The sequence below is a fragment of the Antennarius striatus genome, chromosome 16 (genome assembly GCF_040054535.1).
Source record: "Antennarius striatus isolate MH-2024 chromosome 16, ASM4005453v1, whole genome shotgun sequence".
Classification (NCBI taxonomy): domain Eukaryota; kingdom Metazoa; phylum Chordata; class Actinopteri; order Lophiiformes; family Antennariidae; genus Antennarius; species Antennarius striatus.
In genome coordinates, this window is record NC_090791.1 from 5,341,272 (window position 1) to 5,361,324 (window position 20,053).

The 20,053-nt window shown below is 37.7% G+C and overlaps 1 protein-coding gene across 1 annotated transcript; it reads left to right on the forward strand.

Moving 5' to 3' along the window:
- Nucleotides 1-1,182: 1,182 nt before the first annotated feature.
- hs3st2 (heparan sulfate (glucosamine) 3-O-sulfotransferase 2) lies at nt 1,183-17,400 on the forward strand. Its single transcript, XM_068337282.1, has 2 exons — nt 1,183-1,694; nt 16,782-17,400. The coding sequence occupies exons 1-2, from the start codon at nt 1,183-1,185 to the stop codon at nt 17,398-17,400; spliced, it is 1,131 nt and encodes a 376-aa protein (XP_068193383.1).
- Nucleotides 17,401-20,053: the final 2,653 nt, after the last annotated feature.

Sequence of the window (20,053 nt, forward strand, 5' to 3'; positions counted from 1 at the left end):
CAGCTGCGAATTTTTTAAACCCGTTGAGTGAACATCAGAATGAGAAAAACAAAGAACGTGAAAACATGAAGATGCTTTTCATGTAGATGCGCACTACACTCCTCCATAATGAAAGAAACTTTTACTGTGACATTGAAAAAGCACTTTGCATTCCTGCATCCATCTTGCATCATAGCAACGCAGCGAATTAGGAGTGATCTTGACTTTTAGAGGCTGTTAATTCCCAGGTCAGGCGTGAATAAAGAAAATACTGAACACGTACAGGAAGCTCAGCCTTGATGAAACATTCTGTTTCAAGGTAAAAAAAAAAAAAGAATAAAAAAAGAGAAGAAGAAAAAACATGTTGAAGCACAGCAGACAATTGATTTACAAACCTGCTGCTGCGTTAAAAAACCTTGCTGATTGGTGGATTCCTTTGAAATTAGACATGATATCGATTGATTGAACATAATAAGATGGTGAAACTGCAACTTTGACACTTTGAAGTCAAGAAACACAACCTGAGAACACGCTCCGCATAAATTACTGACACTCAGGAAGTCAAGTGTTGCAAATATATCTCTAAATATGATGTCACTTTAAATATTCAGGGTGTTCCTTTAAAAGATGCATATAGAATTATGATTGTGTGCGTGACGTCAGAGAGCCAATTAAATATTTATAGCCAGTAGCCTGAGTGTATATATCTTCACAACATCAGTATGAAAGGGAAAAGGTGGACTGAGCGTCAAAATCCCCCTCGGAGCAGAACAATCGTGGTGGTGAGAGTTTTGGAGACGCGTTGGACTTTTCTATTTTCCTTCTCACACGACACGTACAGGGAGAGGAGGGAGGATAAAGGTGGGCTTTAACTCCTCGGGGATTCGTTTAAAGGCATTTTTAATGCCAGACTTACTTCGAGCTACTTAAGAGAAACTTATTTAAAGGAGGACTGGCCCATTTTTGTCCCTCCGAAGCTGCGCTAAGCACATTCCGCTCCCAAGTTTTCTCGCACAGTTCAGCAGCCTATGAAAAGAAATAACGCGACTTATGCGCAGTAGATGCCTAGGAGAAGCCACCCCTATCCTCATATGCCTCTTTGTCTGACTTTAAAACCTACATTACAACCAGATCCCGACCGCAGACCCAAAAAGGAGGAGGACCCTGATGGAAAACCATGCAGCGCTTTGAACCCATGGAGACATGGCACATAGGTTCCTCTCATCTACGAGCAGATTCAGCGCCAGATTCGCCTTCATGTTCACGGTGTCACTGTCCTGCACCTATTTGTGCTATAATGTCCTTTTTGGTCGCAGCACAGTCATGACAAACCAGGGCTACGAGGGGAAAAAATGCCCGCCGAGCAAGAACACAGGAGGGAAGAAACTTCTTGGGAAATTGGACATTTGCGCTTCTTTGGAAGTCAGGTCCGCGCTGGATGAGTCTGCTGTCCAGCGAGGATCGGACGATCCCCGCGGGCAAAGTAAAGACCCTGCCTCGTCTGGGAGTCACTGGTCTGATGTCAAGTTGAAAAATACGAGCGTTGCGCAAAAATATGGAAACAAGAAGCTGCCTAATGCGTTAATAGTGGGTGTAAAGAAAGGAGGCACCAGGGCGGTGCTGGAGTTCATCCGGATACATCCAGATGTGCGCGCTTTGGGAACGGAGCCGCACTTTTTCGACAGAAACTATGACAGAGGGCTTGACTGGTACAGGTGAGAGAGAAATGGCACAGGATTGAGTTCTTAATCTATAAATCACAGTGATCAATTTAACATTTTTTTTAAAGATTTTTTAATGTGTTGTATTCATGCACAGATGCCTCTTTATCAGACAGCGTAGCCAGATCTGCTCTGTTGAGGTCCAGATGGAGCCTGTTGTGTGTTAAAATATTAATTTCCTATCAAGCCTGAGTGCATGGATTATACTATGAGGAATTTCTCTATCTAAATTATAATATCTCTGTAAAGAGTATATGCTGGCTGCACCATGGCCACACCAAGGCATCATGTATGTTGGCAGGGCAACCACAAAACTCGTAATGATCCACATAGAGCTACATGCAGCACATCACTCATATCACAGTTTTTATGTACTCCTTATTAGTGTGTTGTTACCCCCCAGCACTGCAGATGTTCACTGCTTGTTGGTGCTGAACTGACAGCTCCTTCAGATGGATATAAGATCAGTGACTCTAGCAATAACAGCCACCAGCGCACAAGACACACACATCCCTCATGCTACCAGCTGGCTTTAAACCAGTCACACCAAACGCACAAATGATCCTGCTGTAGCTGATAAAAGCACAAGAGCTCTCACAAGGCACAGTGAGCCATGAACTCCCACCCACCCAACCACCCACATCTGTCTTTTATTTTACTTTAAATCTTCTGTTTAGATGACTGGGATTACATGCTAACCTAATACTTAGTAAGCATAGATTCCATGGTTCATCTCAACTGAAGAAATAGGCATAAATAAGCATGCAGTGATTGAAAATGATTCACCCAATTACACAAATGTTTCCCTAAAAGGTTAGACGGTGTCTGTTAGGTCGTGTCTTATTGCAAGAGCTTCCTGCAGCTTTCTGGTCACATTTCCAAAGTAGTACTGGCTTGGCAGGAAATGATGGAGCAGTGTGTCCAAGAAAATGGAACAAGCAATGAAGTCTGTTCTCAGGCTGTACTGCAGGAATGAATTATCATGTATGAATATCTGCCCGTCATGTCTCTGCTGGTAGTTTGCTCACATCTCCTTTAGGCCTTTGCATATTTTTTTTCTTTTTGCTTAAGATCAGCTTTAAACGGCTTCAATTTTTGTCTTTGCCATAAATGTTAATGGCTGAATTAGTATGCTCTAATTATTTTTTTATGTTCAGGGTAAATTGTTTAAGCTCTATTACTCAAATAACAACACAAAATACACTATCTCCAGCTTTGTGGAGGAGTTTCGCTTTACCAACTTCTATTTCATGCTTTTCATCCTTGAGGATTTGTCTTTTGATAAATTAATCTTTTGTCCCAACGATGCTGTGAATAAAAAACTGCAGAAAGTAATAAAGATCAGAACCGGTTTAATTCTTTTCAGGTATTCATACATAAAATGAAAATGCGTCAAAGGTAATGTCACTATGAAATGACACATCCACTGATTGTACAGAAGAGTTATCATAAAGGCTACACTCCTGAAAAGAGAATTAATCATTTTAATTTGCAAAGTAATCAGTAAACACACAAAAACACATCAATGAAAGGTAAAAAAAAAAAAGTTTAAAAGCAAACACCTACCTGATAAATGACATGCCTTCAAGGTGCCTTTAATTGCAACGAAGAAGCCGTTGAACCTCAGAGATCTTAATCAGACATGAGTCAAATTGACATCACAATGAATAAAGCAACACAGACACAAACACACTTAACACTCAAATTAGCATCATTTGAGTTGAGTAACGCTGTGAGAAATGGTGCATTCATGACACATCAGAAATCGTGACAACTCAAAACTCCAACAGGGGCAATATTATTGGAAACATTCTCAAGTTAGGAATGGCAAACTCAACATTCAAACAAATATCAAATAAGGTCAAACGAGGTCCTATGTTCATGTGGTTCACTTGTCGGAAATCACATAAATGGAACACTGCATTCTTGTCACAAGCCAATAGTCCATAGACTACGCAAATAATTTGACAATTCCACGGACACGAAGACTGGTGTAATTCAGGCTGAAGCAAGTGTTTTTCAACTTGACTGACTGATGCTAATTGCATCAGACTGGATCTCAGTAATTGTCTGTCACAGTGTTTGAGTTGTTAGCAGAATGTCATACAAACTTTCCTTTCAATTCACTGTCACTTTTTTTTTCTCAGGAGCAAGTTGTGCTGTTCTGCTTTGGGCGCAAAGTGTTATCAACTGGAATATGAGTTTGCTTATCAACCAGGTGCAAACAAAAGTATTTGTTCTGAATTAATACGTTTGTCTTTTTTTTTATTTTCATTTAATTTTGAGTGAGTCAATCAGAAAAACAATAATTAAATGAAATCAAATGCCAAATGCTATTCCGCTGTCAATCCAACACATTTTCCAATCATCTTTTAAATACGGTACATGTGTAAATTTAAATGTCATCCAATAGAATTCAAACCAACTCCAGGGTCAAATGTTAATTCATTCATTCATTCATTCATCTTCCAACCCGCTTAATCCGCTAACGCAGGTCGCGGGGTAGCCAGTGCCTATCCTGGCAGTCTCAGGGTGTGAGGCGGGGGACACTCCGGGCACGACGCCAGTGTACCGCGTAGCCACATAGAAACAAACAATCATTCACACACACACTCACTCCTATGGTCAATTTGGGACCGGCCAATCAACCTGAAGTGCATGCTTTTGGAGGTGGGAGGAAGCCGGAGAACCCGGAGAGAACCCACGCAGACACGGGGAGAGCATGCGAACTCCGCACAGAGCGGGACTCGAACCCGGGTCCGCCATGTTGTGAGGCAGCAGCTAACCACTGCGCCACCGTGCCGCCCTTGTTAATTCAGTCTATTTAATTCAATTCAGGCTATTTTAAAATAAATTTTAACAGCATTTACAAGTTATGTTTTGGAAGTGTTGGGAAAGTTAAAGTGGTTGGTTGGTTGGTTGGTTGGTTGGTTGGTTGGTTGGTTGGTTGGTTGGTTGGTTGGTTGGTCGGTTGGTTGGTTGGTTGGTTGGTCGGTTGGTTGGTTGGTTGGTTGGTTGGTCGATTGGTTGGTTGGTTGGTTGGTTGGTCGATTGAGAGACACAACACAAAATCTTCTCAGATGGAGTAATGAAAAATTAAATGCGGGTACTGATGGAACTGAATAGAAATTTAATGTAAAAACCTTCCTTTATATTGTCCATAAATCATTGAAAGAAGGGAAAAGAAAATGTAATGTACTTTATATAGAAGCATTCATCATAATAATAATTCTATTGATATAACAGTGAAAACAGACATTACCATTTGAACTACAGTAACTTTAGTAATTTAATGAGTTTGTGGCCTCTGGAAGTCAATGTTGGTCCATTCCTATATTTATGGTCCCCAGAGGATGAACCCTGGCCATTTTAATAATTTCTCTGTAAAACTTAAGACTTCATTCCACCTTTACAATGAGGTTACCTTTCTTGCAGGATGCCAGCAATAATGAAGCAGCTCAACTTTACAGCAGATAATACGTTACTATAAAATAAAGTTTTAGATCAGCATGTGGGATAAAACCATCTCAACAGAAGATTCAGCTACAGTACAAGCTTCTTCAAGGGACATCTCGCGGTCCTTTCACGGTTCTGGTGTTATCCCAAGAGAACAACGGTCATCCTGTAAAATAAAAGTAACAATCATTTCAACTTTTCATCTTCTGCTCATTCTCGGTAGATAATATGCGCTGCACATGCTGGACCTTGCAACGTGTGACATTGAAATTAGAGTGTCGCTTCCGCACACTCTATCTTGTTACACTGAGCATGTGACAGACCATTTGGTCCACGAAGAAGACTGTTATAGTGTTCATTATCGTGCCTCCTGAGGAGAACACACACGCAACCTCATTTATTTCATATGAGAGTTTTCTTGTGACCATACAGCACCTGATAAAACTGATGCTTTACCACCACCGATTCCCTTGCACTCCTCCAACCACTTTCCCATCCTCCATAGAATCATAAAGATTAGACAAAAACACATTGCCATACACCGTCAAGACTTAAAGGGCATCGCAGCTCTATTGATTTCACAGGAGTATTCAGCACTTCCAGCAGATTCCTTGAGAGGCTCTGAAATTGTATGAGAGGCTGCAGCTACATATATTCTCCGGGTCCACATTAATTGGCTCTGGGAGACAGAGAGCTCTGGAACAGCATCATCAGAAAGGTTGATGAGGACAGAAAGTTAGATGGTTCTCATTTAAAATTTAAAAAAAAACTTCATTTTATACAGTAAGGGATGATAAGGCCCAACTTTGCATTATTGATGAGTTGTCTTCATTTTAGTGCAGCTCAGAAACATTCAGCGGTTAACATTAGTTACAAAATGACTCTTTTGGAGTCATTTCTCCAGTGAGACTGATTTGACATGCAGAGAGATGGTGCTCTTTCCCCTTGCATAGAATAAGTTGGGAACTTATAATTATGCACGCATTATTTTTTTTTAAAAAGTCAAATGACAGATAGTATCTATCTCTCTATCTAATCCAACCTACAGTTTTGTCCAAACAGAATATCAAATATTAGATGACTTGCATCAAATTTTCATTCAGACCATGTGTAGCTGTAAAAAGTTCTCTCAATTATCCTCAGGCTTAATATTTGTGGTTTGACAGAAATGTAAATTATGTGGGGTACATTGCCATAAAATGTGATGCAAAAAAATTCCCATTACACTCTAGATTAGTTGCAAATATTGTTGATCTCTAAACATTTCCTAAAGTTGTGTCAACAACTCAACTTTCCACACTTCCAAATTGTAACTTTTAAATTCTGACAAATTTTAGCTTGTAAAACTTGCAAGGTGGGAATTTGAGCACCCAGACTAACTTGAAAAATTATGTCGATTGCATTGCAATGCTTCGGCGCTAGACGATCATAAGGCAAAAAAAAACAAAAAGTAATCTAATGTTTAGGAATTAGTTTTTTAGCAAGTTTTGAAACTCATTCCTATCAAAACATACTGTATCTCCATAAAATGGCTGTGTTAAGTAAATGTCACATTTTAGCTAGCATATTAGATAGATAGATAGATAGATAGATAGATAGATAGATAGATAGATAGATAGATAGATAGATAGATAGATAGATAGATAGATAGATAGATAGATAGATAGATAGATAGATAGATAGATAGATAGATAGATAGATAGATAGATAGATAGATAGATATCCACTGCTCAGGCATTACATAACGAACAAATACTGGATAAACACCAGGAGAAAAAGAAACAGTGACATCACAGGACATACCACAACACATACACTACACTAACAGACACATGCAGCACTAACAGGACTTATATACTAAACTATAACTAAAACTATAAACAGTATAAAATTAAAGTATAAACAGTATAAAATAAAAAATATAAGCAGTATAAAATTAAAAATGTAACAGTATAAAATTAAATAGTGAAATTAAAATAACGCGATCAAAACAGCCACCAGTCCTCCTCTCTGACTTACATATAGTCAACTTCTTAACTGCCCCACCTCCACCACCCTCCCTTTTGAACAATGATCAAATCCTGTCTGAGGTTTCCTTCTTTGTCTCCCCTTTTCTATGTCCTTCTATTTTCCCAACATCTAAGCGAAGAGAAAGGTATCTGCTCTCCATTTTTAAGTACCCTTGACTGTCACTTTGCCACAGGCTATTCTGTAAATGCAGAAAGAACTTCTAAGAATTTCAGTGTTAACGACAATTTTAGAAACTGGTGATTAATAGGAAGGAAGTGTGAGGGGGCAGGAATTCATTCAAGACACTCACATTGTTATTGTGAAGGACACGTCATGTTGCATTTATGCGACTAGAAAACATTTTTTCAGCCACCTCAAAGCATCCATCAGGTGAAATCAGCACCTCAGGTGCTGCAAATGCACCATAATATAAAGCAGAATAGAAACCATAAGCCGTAAGCCTCATATGACAGTGTGTAGTTCAGAGGGATTGCAGAGGCTTTCCAGCCTGAGCGTCTTCATTTCAGTGTCCCTGGACACTTTCTCATACCACATGTTAATGTGACAGCTCGTTCCTCAGCTCATTTCAATGTGTTATTGTTGAAGGAGTGCAAGTGTCAGTCATTTTCATCTGCAGACCAAACCATGAATAATTATTATCTCAAAGAAAACAAGAGGCTGGGGCTGAAATGACAGCGATTAAATAGGTTTTGGTTTGAGGTCAAATACATTATGGTATTTTTTTTCCATTATTGCAGGAAGGTATTGGCCCTGTTTTGATTCCATAATGGGATTGATACCCGATCTAAAGAAGACCCTTCACTGCAATACGGTCAACCTTAGTCCATGTGCTATTTCCAACCAACTGTTCTCTAATTAAATTAGAAAAATTAAATTAAATTTAATTAAAAAAAATAGATGCCTGTTTCCAAGAGCACCAAATTGCTATTCACCTCTGTTCCTCATCTCTCTGAATTGGCCACTGGATCGTTGCTTCGCATGGACTGCTCTTTGTTAACTCTTAATAGACTTTTTCGAGGCAGCCAGCCTCTGTTGCTGGTGATTAATGATCAAATGTCACTGCGGCTGTAATCTACGTGAGTGATACTTTAATAATGGGGTAACCTCTTACCGATGGAGACTGGATCTCTGCTGTCATATCAAGAAAGAGGAGGAAGACATTTTTAGGAAGACATTATGAGACTCACGCAGCATTCAGACGTGCACGGTCTACCTGAGCAATACAAACTGTTAATGGGTTTTGACAGTGGGGAAGCTCGTCTGTGTCTGGTATTGGCTTTTCAGGACATTTTGGGACAAATGGTTTGTGCAAGAGACAATTTAAGTAAGCCAGTTTGTGAAAGAAGGGAAACAAACTTTGTCACCTGAAAACCTTCATATATTGTATTTCTGTGAAAGTTTAGCTCACATTTGATGTATGGACCACTAGAATTAAATCGTAGGACATTTCAGATCTAAATTGCTAACCTTTGAAAATTTTTAAACCAAACAGAATCTCAAAAAGTTTCTCCTATTATTTGACTTTAGTGAAAGAGTGTTTGATCTCCATTTGTTACTTTACAGTAGCAATTTTTTTTTATGACCCCTATAAATTAAGAAATTTTGGGTCAACAAATCTGGAATATGCATCATCCATGAAATACAAGCAAAAATCTTAATTTAATTATTCCCATCCTGCACTGGTAAAACATCTTAATTCATGTTGAAAAAACAAAGTTTTCGAAGTTTAGACAGAAAAAACAAACAAACTTCGGTGCCACTTTTATTGTCTTACTTTATTTTCATTTGTTCAGTATCACTTCTCAGTTTCCTATTGTTACTAAACCTGTTGCGTGTCTCAGTGTAGTTAAAAGTCAGTTTGAACTGATAATGATGTGAACTTCAAGCTCTAATTATAAATATTCTGGATTTTATTATTTTTATAAGATGAAGGCATTAAACTTCTGAAAAACATCGTGCATCTTCCAAAATAAAAGCTCTCAGTGTGAATGTGGCCGGCATGACTTTGCATATACTAGTAACCGTTTCAAAACAGAAGGCTTCTTATTTACTGTTTTGTTAAATGATAAGGGACTGAACAAACACAACATGTGATGCTCTTTTTGATCCAGGCTTCTCTGTGGTCAGCCCGGGGGTAGCGGTCATTAATGGTCTATGTAAGAACAATTATTCGTTGTCCACCAGGAGGTAAAAGCCGCTCTGTGAATATCTCTGCCCCTGCAGGGACGTTTCACATTGAAGTTTTGACATCAATGTTTTTTAAAGTTAAATTCCAAACAGATCATTGTTTCACTGAAATCCTAATTAGATTATTTTCTTAGTGGCGTTCTGTTGCTCCGATATGTCCTGATTAGCTAGTGATAGGGTGGATGGTGAGTCACATTTGACGTCTACAATTGTAAGTGTCTTACATTACAGCTTTCTTGTGTGACATTGTTCTGTTAGCACACCAGCTGTTGACTTAACTAACTTAACTGTTGACTACAAGATAGTAATGACCGACAACAGGCAATATTCTGTTGTAGATTCAAACTACAGGACAGTAATAAATTCTGAGTTCATTGATTGTTCCTGAGACGTTTCAAAGCTGACCTTTACTTGTTCTGATGGTCTGCATCCCTGATGAGCCTGAGTTACATTTGGTATTTGAATAGTTAGACTAGACACACTCGTCTGGAACTGAACAGGTATTTCTCTTCTTGGAAATCCTACACATAACAGACGTGATGCAGCCTTTTCATTTGCAATAAATATTTTTTACTTTGGTTGGGCGTCTGCAGCCTAATGTGAGACAGGAGGTAGACCTATGCATGTTCAGCTTTGTCTGCTAGCTTTTATTGAAAAGTGATTGAATGATTTCAAAGACAAACTACACAGTCATTGTTCTATTTCTTCACTGTTGGTGCAGCTACTGACAAAAGTACTGCAAAGGTTACTAGTAATGTCACACAGCCAGATCACTGTAAAAAACACACTGCTTTGTCTTTGTCGGTCATGCAGCAAATTTTAGAGATGTGTTCATGTTAAATGATTTGTTTATTACCGCAGATGAAGGATTAAACCCATATAGCAGCAGATCATTTGGAGTGAATGTAAAATTCATAGATATAATCAATAATATTTTTTTTATATTCTTGGCTAGAAATTGCTGATGAATTTCTTTATGTATAAATGTTGTAAACACAATTTTATTTCTTGGGGAATCTGTTGGGTTTTTGTAAAAACCATAATGTAATGCATGTGCTCCCAGTGGAGCAGCACCTTGCAAGAAAATTGTTTATCTGGATTTAAGGGGGAGTTCTTGGTCCTTTTGAAATAAAGACATCTACTATGTTTGCAGCCTATTCTACCGTGATGATAAAGCAGCATCCGGAGGGAGATAAGTGTGAACCTCCTGCATCCAGCGAGATACATTTGCAGCGAAATAACCATTAGATTCTTCCAGGGTAACTGCAACTTGCAGACCGAGTCTCAGAACATTGCAGCTCATTAATGATCAGCAATGACGACCAAACTCAGTTGTTAATCTCATACGCCTGAACATAACTGTTTCAAATGGATTTTTTATTCTTCTCTCTTACAGACTACGTGACAAAGTCAACATAAAACATTTTATCAAATCCTTGCTGATCAAATCATTGTTAAAGTTTACGTCACTCAATGTTTTATGTACAAGTACCTGTACATAAAAATAATGTCTTAAAAACATGTAATAATCATATATTTGTAGTAAAAGTATACATAAATTCTGTCATACCAAAAAATATTAAATTTACAGAAATTGTCCTCAGAGGTTGTGTACTGACAGCATCAAATGCAAAACCTAAAGCATCCAAAGCAAATGAGCTTTTAAACATGTTGTTCTGTTTGAACAGGTCTCTTTGGCAGCAAAGCACAGATCTTCCACACCTGAGTTCACTTTCACAAAGTGATTAAAATGTCACAGCCAAGCGTGTAATTCAACTAGACTTTAAGTTTCACAAAGAAATGGAGAAAAGTCTGTGAATTACACCCAAGAATTTAGTGTTGACTGACAGAGAATGTGGTAATCAATCACAGCACTTCACTCAAATGTCAGTTAATCAAGCTGTGTGTGCCTCTGTGTGTGTGTGTGTGTGTGTGTGTGTGTGTGTGTGTGTGTGTGTGTGTGTGTGTGTGTGTGTGTGTGTGTGTGCGTGCGTGCGTGCATGTATTCACGTGTCACTGTGAGATGTTCACCTTAAGTGCATTTAAATTTTATTTTTGCATACTGATAAAGTGCTAGGGTTTCAGAAACATTAATGATTATAACCCGAAGCAATTCCAGTGGAGTTGCAATCATGTTGATTTTTTAACTGCTGATAATCGCTGCCGAGCAAGGTTTGAACAGCTTTTACAAAAAGCACTCCAAAAAGCCCCTAAATTTTATCTTCTAATTTCTGATGCTGTGTGACGTGTTAGGATTGACTTGGTGGGGGCTTTGGAAGAGAGGAAGCCTGATGATTGTGTTATGAATGAATGAATGAATGAATGAATGAATAAATGAGTTCATTTATTTCAAATAACAAAAAAAACAAATTAACGATAACAAACAATAATAAATACACCAGAATGGTGTGAACACTACCCGAAAAGGAGTAGTGTTCACTTATTAAAACTTATTAAACTCCTACCCCCTTATTCTCCAAAAAAAAAAAAATTACAAAATACTAGCTGATAATATTTAGAAGAAGTAAATCTATCATTTAAACTGCAGTCATAGAAATATTAAAATAAAATAAATAAATAAACAAAGTAAGTAAAACAGAAGGAGAAAAAAACAAACAATGTAGTGATCAAATGAGGAACATAATCATTAAAGACAAAGAGTCGACCTTCAACTGAAAATGTCTTAACTTCTAAGTGGGCTGCAACAACAGGCCTTCCTCTTTCAAATACCTCCCAAATATAATCTTTTTGTATGACCCCTTAAACTGGTTGACGTTTGGACTGAGTTGAACCTCCACACTCAGTCTGTTCCACAGGTTTCCCCTCTGGTCTGTTACCCACAGCTCTAATGCAAGTATCTTTACTCATTTCTGACTAATGGAGTTGTCAATTTTTCCACACAGGAAACGGGTTATTGGGGTGAAATGGATGTGTGTTTGGTCACATTATCACTCTGTTGCTACTATAAGCCAGAAGAGCTGATTGCAGCATTGAACAACAATTGCCTGCTCTAAAGTCAATGCATAGTAATTCAAGGGTGTGTCCGTCCACCCCTACTGGTCCCTGCGAGCTACCTTGCTTTTTAAATTTTTTTGCTGAGCAGAGCAAGTTTTCCAAGTGTTTTCTTTACTGTGTACTGCATTGATATGTTTGTAATCTTTAATTTAATTTAATGATCAGAGAGACTGCCTTTTAGATTTTTCAATGCACAGAGCATAGCAGGCTAAAATATGTGTATGTGTTTCATTTGACCAGATATCTGTTGTTTGGTTCAGGGGTACTGGAGCCCATACCAGCTGACTTGAGTGGAGAGTTGCGAACCCTTGCATATGTCACCAGTTCATCACCTCATTAGCCAGATAGTGTTTGATTTTTTTAACCATCCTACAAACAACATGCTGGCCATAGTGTATCACTTGGGTAGTATATGCTAATGAATTTTGGTTGCAAAAACTTTTTAATATTCGCATGGATATTCAAACATGCGTAGTTGAAACAGTTGCATAGCTTCTGAATTTAATATTCCATTGAAAGTTCAAATATAGATATATTTAACATTTCTTTCATTGTCTTATGACATCTTTTGAATTTTAATGATAGCCTCTTAGTGATGTCTTTGTGTCATTTCTTTCATGTTGTGTTTTCTCATTTCAATTTCAACTCCCTGTCAGTGTGTCAGTGTTTTGTAGAGTATGTTTTTCTTGGGGGGGGGGGGTAATTATCATATCTGCATATAAGAATTTCAGATTCTAAGTATGTCAACACTTTTTCTCTTTCATCACTTTTTTTTTTTTTAATATATGTAGACTTGTTGGTAACCTTGCTAATTGGCCAAAGTGATCTATGGTGCAAGAATGTTATATAGTGCAAGCTTTGACAACCGTCGGTTATGGGTTAAAGGTTGATTGGCCGTTCCAAATTGCCAGTAGGAGTGAGTGTGTGTGTGCATGGTTGTGTGTCTTTGTGTGTGGCTCCGTGGTGCACTGGCGTCGTGCCCGGATTGTCCCCCACCTCACGCCCTCTGCCGCCGAGATAGGCTCCGGGTACCCGTGACCCGCTGCGGCGGATATAGCGGTGGTAATCTGAAGATGACTGACATGACTGATCATGTGTGAAAAAAAAAATAGACATAATTTTAAACCACCTGTCACCACAACCTGGCAACCAGAGCCTGCTTCATGGCACATGTTCCCAGCAGCTGCCGTGTAGGGAGACAGGCCACCTAATTGAATATTAGATGTCAGGGAAAAGATCCACAGCCCCAATCACTCAGCTTCTGCTATACTTTTAAAGTTATTGATATTATCATTGATCATTTCAAAATCTCTTAAACAATGAATCTCAAATTCCATTTGACAATCTGGAAAATGCTTTTGTGGGCAGTTTTTTTTTTTTTTTGGTTCAATACACCACTTATTTTTCTATTACAGAAAAGCTGACACAATAGATTTTATTGCAAGGCAGCTTGAGAAATGAGAAATATCTTTTAACTAGCTGTATGCAGCTTTTTCCTCAAGAATTCACTCAAACTGTGGTCAGGCTGTCACGGACAAGACGTGTCCCATCATGGAGGTTGGGCAGAGTAGGATTGATTTCCTTTGTAGTGTGTGGCTTCGCTGTGTCTCTATTAGCTTTAAAACTAATAGCTCATTTGATTTAACAGAGTTTGTCAGCTTAGATTGTGTTTTGATTACTAACTGATTATATATTGTGAATAGGTAACACCAACAAGGTCGCCCCTCAGCATGGCATCTTATTGTAATACAATAACATGTTCAATTTAGTCAGTGTTAAGCAGATTGATATTTTTTTTAATTCAGAATTATACATATTTTATGCCTAACTTAGGACAACGGCGATGGCAGTGTAGTCGTTTTATATCCATGTCCCATTTATTTTGACCAAGACATCGTGGTATGGATGTATTCTCCAAATGTCAGTTTATCAAGGTGTGTGCGCGTGTGCTTGCGTGTGTGTGTGCGTATGCGTGTGAGTGTGTGTGTGTGTGTGTATGTGTGTGTGCGTGTGTGTGTGTGTGTACTCACGTGTCATTGTGAGATGTTCACACAGTGAACATCTCACAAAAAGGCTGTAACAAAAAGGCTGTAACATTCAAAGCAAAAGTAGGACAGAGAGAAACTGGACAGAAACATGCTCAAGCAGTCCAAGAATGTCAGTTATAGATTTTTTTTAATCTATATTTTAAGTTTTATTATCAATCTGGGCATTATTGCTGCTGGCTATAGAGTATATACCAGTGTTGCCTACACCATTGCTGAGATGAACTCACTCAGGATTAACATATTTTTATTTTCTGCATCTAAAAAATAACCAACATGAGCATAAAACACTGACAGCAAATCATCACTCGATTTAAAATAATTAATCATTTATGGACACCTTAATCCAATTAGCACATGCAACTGTGTATTTATGAACATATTGTCAACATATTGTTAATTTAAATATAGTATTTTTAGTCCTCTTTATGAGTTCACATTGTTTCTGCAGTATTAACCTATCTCGCATGGGATCGTCTCATCTACGCATTGTTCACTTATGAGGGTAGTAAAAATGTGTGGAACTCACAAGCTGATAAGGAACAGAGTTTCCTCAGTACACAACCCAAGATTTGTTCAGATTATGCTTCACCTGGAAAATGGCTGCAAGTTTTTTTTAGTGTGAAGCAAGCCTTTTGCCTGAAAAGGTGCTGTTCTCATAAAAGATTAATAGATGCCTAGTGGCCCCGAGGCACCCAAGCCAACAACTTGGCATTCATGAATAAAGCTAAAAGGATCAATATTTATACTTCAGAGGTAACCCATGGCTTCTTTTACCTTGATAGAGAAAGCACTGAGAAAGGTTAGGTTTTAATCAAGGTCCAGTGTAGTGTTCAATCATCTGTGTGTGGCAACCTACCTGAAATGTAGAAAGTTTTTCACATTTAGTGAGATATATCAATCCAGGAAATACATATATACTGTATAAGTAAAAAGTAGTAGATAGTAAAATATTGTATTATTCATTCATTTACCAATGTTACTGTGTAGATGCTACATCATAGTCATATTCTTATTCAGCTGGGTGCCGGTATGGATGATCTCTGAATTTGGCCAGGCATTTGTTGTCTGAATAGCCAACATCCAACGCTCGTTAATCTGCTTTTATTGAACCAAAAGGCTGAAGCAGAATAATGTATTACACAGAGAAGGAAAATTAACATGACAAATATGAGAAACGCATAGAAACATTTGCTCGTAGTTTACAGAGCCATTATTTTGGCAGGATGGTGATGATAATTTTGATGCATGATTTTATTGTGCAAGCTGCCCTTGCACCAACGATTATCCAGCCACTACATTAAGACTGTGTTTATTTTGGTGTTGTCTGCCATTATTTGACATTGTGTTGGCAGGAAGTTTGAAATAATGCTGTACATCTGCAGTTTGCTTTTTTTTTTAACATCGTAAAACTTTCCATGTACCTTTCCAAATACCGTGATAACTTTGTGTTAGGTAACAAGTTCTTTTCCTTCCTTTTTTGCCAGCAGTGTAAATTAATTACTGATAACATAAATTTAATGGACAGTTCTGAGCTATTAACTTTAAATATTTTCTATAATTGCTACTGAATGTTGTTTCTTCGAAGAAATCCATTCATACAGCTATGGCTATTCATGGCTTTGCTAATCTAAAAAATATAATTGAATAAAAATATTTTTTCATTAAGTAGATGAAAACTTCCCAGCAGTTTATAAGAGGCAAACACAGATAAGTAAGCAAGAAGGGAGAGCACCCCAAGGCATTTCATTGTTCCGATGAAATGTCCCCTGAGAAGCTCACTTCATAATGAAATGACTGATCACACTTCAGTCTACCTGTGGTTCACCATCCTTTTCCAAAAAAAAAAAATCTAGAATTGAGCTCACTCCAAATCTGCAGTGAGTACGAGACTCATATTGAAGGTTTCTTGCACACTAATCTGGATCTTTGGGCTATAACATTTAACCTAAAACCAATAGAATTTTCAGTAATCGTGCTAACAGATGCTGGTAAACATAAACATAACATACCTGGAGGTAATTGAGACAGAGCTAATCCGCTGCACCGTCATTACTTTTAATACTTACCATGTACATTTGTTATTTTACTTTATAAAATCCATTTCTTGAATAATTCCAATCTATTGACAGGTTTTACACCTAGCCAACATTTTGAATTGTTTTTGTCTTTATTGTTTTCTCATATTTATCTGGACCCTAAATGTCACACTGTGCGTTGTAAATATAAAACCAATGTGTTCATGGACAAACAGAAAAACCAAAACAGGCATTTTTAAACATTTCAAAACAGGAGAATAACTTTTGCTCATCATCTGCGTGTTTTACTCTTTTCTGTGTTCCCCCAGGGGACTAATGCCACGGACACTAGACAGCCAGATCACACTGGAGAAGACTCCCAGCTATTTTGTCACCAGAGAGGCCCCCAGACGCATCGCCAGCATGTCTCATGAGACCAAACTCATTGTTGTGGTGCGTAACCCAGTCACGAGAGCGATCTCTGACTACACACAGACTCTTTCCAAGAAGCCTGACATTCCCACCTTTGAAGAGCTGGCCTTTAAGAACAAAAGCCTGGGTCTTGTCGACTCCTCCTGGAATGCCATTCGGATCGGGATGTACATTCTACACCTGGAGAACTGGCTGCAATACTTTCGCCCCTCACAAATGCACTTTGTGAGTGGGGAGCGGCTAATCACAGATCCAGCGGGGGAAATGGGCCGGGTTCAGGACTTTTTAGGACTGAAGCGTATAATTACAGACAAGCACTTCTACTTTAACCGAACCAAAGGCTTCCCCTGTCTGAAGAAACCAGAGAGCAGCAGCCAACCCCGCTGCCTTGGCAAATCCAAGGGCAGGACTCATGTACAAATTGAAGAGGAGGTTATAGAACAACTGCAGGAGTTTTATAGGCCATTTAATATTAAGTTCTACGAAACTGTAGGTCAAGACTTCAAGTGGGATTGAGAGTGGCACAGAGAAACAATGATGGCTGCCTCTGGAGATAAATGTAAAGAAAGGTGTTGTCTGCAAAATGTTGAAATGACAAATTTTGACCTATTTAAACTGACTGATGTATGCGTTTAGAAAAATATATAAAAATATTTCAAATATATTTAAAATGAAATAGTTTCACATGGGGTTTGGGTCATTCATATAAGTGCCATTTCTTTAAAAGAACACGACAAAAAAGTTTATTTATAAGACATATAAATTCATTATTGGTCAACCAGTACCAGGAATTGCTGCTTCCCTGTCGATAAATTGTTTATGCCTATCATTTTAAAGTATCAAGAAGATTTCACAACATTAATTTGGACGATAATATCAAATTAACAATAAAATTAGGCTGTTGGTTCTTCTGTAAAGAATTTTATCTCTTTGTTGAAACAAGTTCACAAGTAAAAATGATTTGCTTAATCAATGTAATGCAACTGAAGAAAACACAGCTATATTAAGACAAAAGCTATAACTCAGATTAAAAGTTTGGATCCAAGTCAGCTTTTTTGTGTCGTATTTTTTGATTATTGAAATAAAATTCCAAATTCTCAGTCTGAGTTATTTTATTAATTTTCTGTTTATCTTTCCCAGCCATGAGTAAAAGTGAGAATTATCTTTACTATTAGTAACACTCTGTGATTATATGTACTGCATTTTCTACATTTGTGACGTTTTTGTGGCTAATATTTGCAAGTGCAGCACACAAATTTTTATCAGTGCAAACATTCAAGTGGAACCTGATGCCAGTTTTTTTAAAACAACTAGCACTTAATAGAAAACCAGATGATTAATTTTAAAGTAATCAAAATACAAACTTGACATATAAATCCTTCTTACCTACAGGACTAAAGTTATACATATATGCTAGACATTCCACTTATTCCTCTAATATTAATTTAAACTTTGCCAAATGCCACCATGCATTTCATTGATCTTATTAAACACCAAGATTCCGTCTCTGATGAATTTGTTCACACTCTCTCTGAATGGCCTGCATGCTACCCAGCTAGATTATTATTGAACTTGCACCCTGAAGCCAGTCGTAACTGTCATTAGCAATTTTACTAAATTCTGCAGAATATTACCCAAGAGAGCAAGAAAAGAGAAGAAAATCAATGAATCCATACATAAAGTAATAACAATTCAACGAAAGCCCACAGTAATCATATGTAGATTTATGCTGGGTATGTCTGAGTTCTGTGGACTATGATGGACTTCTTACTGCACAGATTACAGATGTCAGACAAGCACAGGATTAAAAGCACAGACGACCTCTGCAATTATTTCAGAGGTAGGCCCCAGGTGATATATCCTACATGACAAGGGATTTATTTTTATCTTTTATTGTGAACTGACTACAAAATGACCTTCCAACACTGCAAGTCTGTCATGCTGTATCTTGGTTTATCATTTACCCTAAGTCTGTGAAGGCAACAGTCATTTTATATCAGTCCCTTCAACTCTTCTGTCATTACGGGATGATACTTTATAATTTGTTGCTAATGGCAAATATTTATAGCAAATATTTATTTGAATCAAACTTCAAATCAGGGAATGTTGGGGGGGGGTTGTTTTGTTTTCTCTTTGGGCCAAAATGTTAATACTGTAGAAGGACATCTTAACATGACTAAGCCCATAATTGAGCACACAGTGGAAAATCTGATAACTATATGAGCCATGCTTCATGTAGTGTTTCTGTTCATTGGTGCTGCTATAACAAATCTACTAGTATAGTTTAGGCTACCACTATTAAGCTAAAAAAAATGGTACAAACAATCTAGATGATGTACCTTAAACATTCAAGAGGCTTTTCAATTGTGTACACTCAAAATAGTCAGCTTTATTTTTGACCATTTTTATGATGTTTTAAGGCTGGAAAACCCCTAACTACACACTTTATACACTTTCCTCAGACGAGTATCGACATTTTCACACGTTTCTCTCTTATTTAAATCCTATAAATGCAAATTTATTAAAAAATCTGCAAAACTGCAAGGATGCAACAGGTGAACCATGTTATAGCAAGGGACAATTGTGGGTGAAAAGAACCAAGGCTGAAACAACCACATTAAACTGGTGTTCTGATGAAGACACAATATCTGGGTGATAGAAAATTCATTTTATCAGTGTTACACTTCCTCCATTAAATCCCCAGCTGCAGGGTTATGAGTTGGCAGCCTTATCTAGACACATATAATAATGTGACAACGTGATAATACTTGTTTAAAGATCTTTACAAAAAAACAAGTCATCATAGAAACTCAATATATTCACAATGTGTCATGATGCTACATATGGTAGCATCCAGTGTGACTTTCTGTTTTAAATTTTAGGTGAACTTTTCAGAAATGTTCACGCCTCATAACATCAGAAAAGAAAACAGCGTCTTTCAAAGTTCTGCACATCTGTTTGTTGAATGTGCTTCTTTAATTTCAGTCTTTCCTTGCAGGGTTTACCACATGTTCACCTGCCATGTCACGTCTGCAACCATGTCAATGAAAGCACAGTGCCCATTTATATGTGTAATGCAAGGACTCGGCTTTATGTGTTAAGTATGCTGGTAACTAAAACCTGATTGACCATTCTAACCTTCAGAGTAAATACCAAAGATGCTGTTGTA

Bases quoted from the DNA above. Each gene is read 5' to 3' on its own strand.
- hs3st2 (XM_068337282.1), top strand. From the start codon at position 1,183: ATGGCACATAGGTTCCTCTCATCTACGAGCAGATTCAGCGCCAGATTC. The intron at 1,695-16,781 runs GTGAGAGAGAAA...GTGTTCCCCCAG, and splicing joins AGAGGGCTTGACTGGTACAG to GGGACTAATGCCACGGACAC.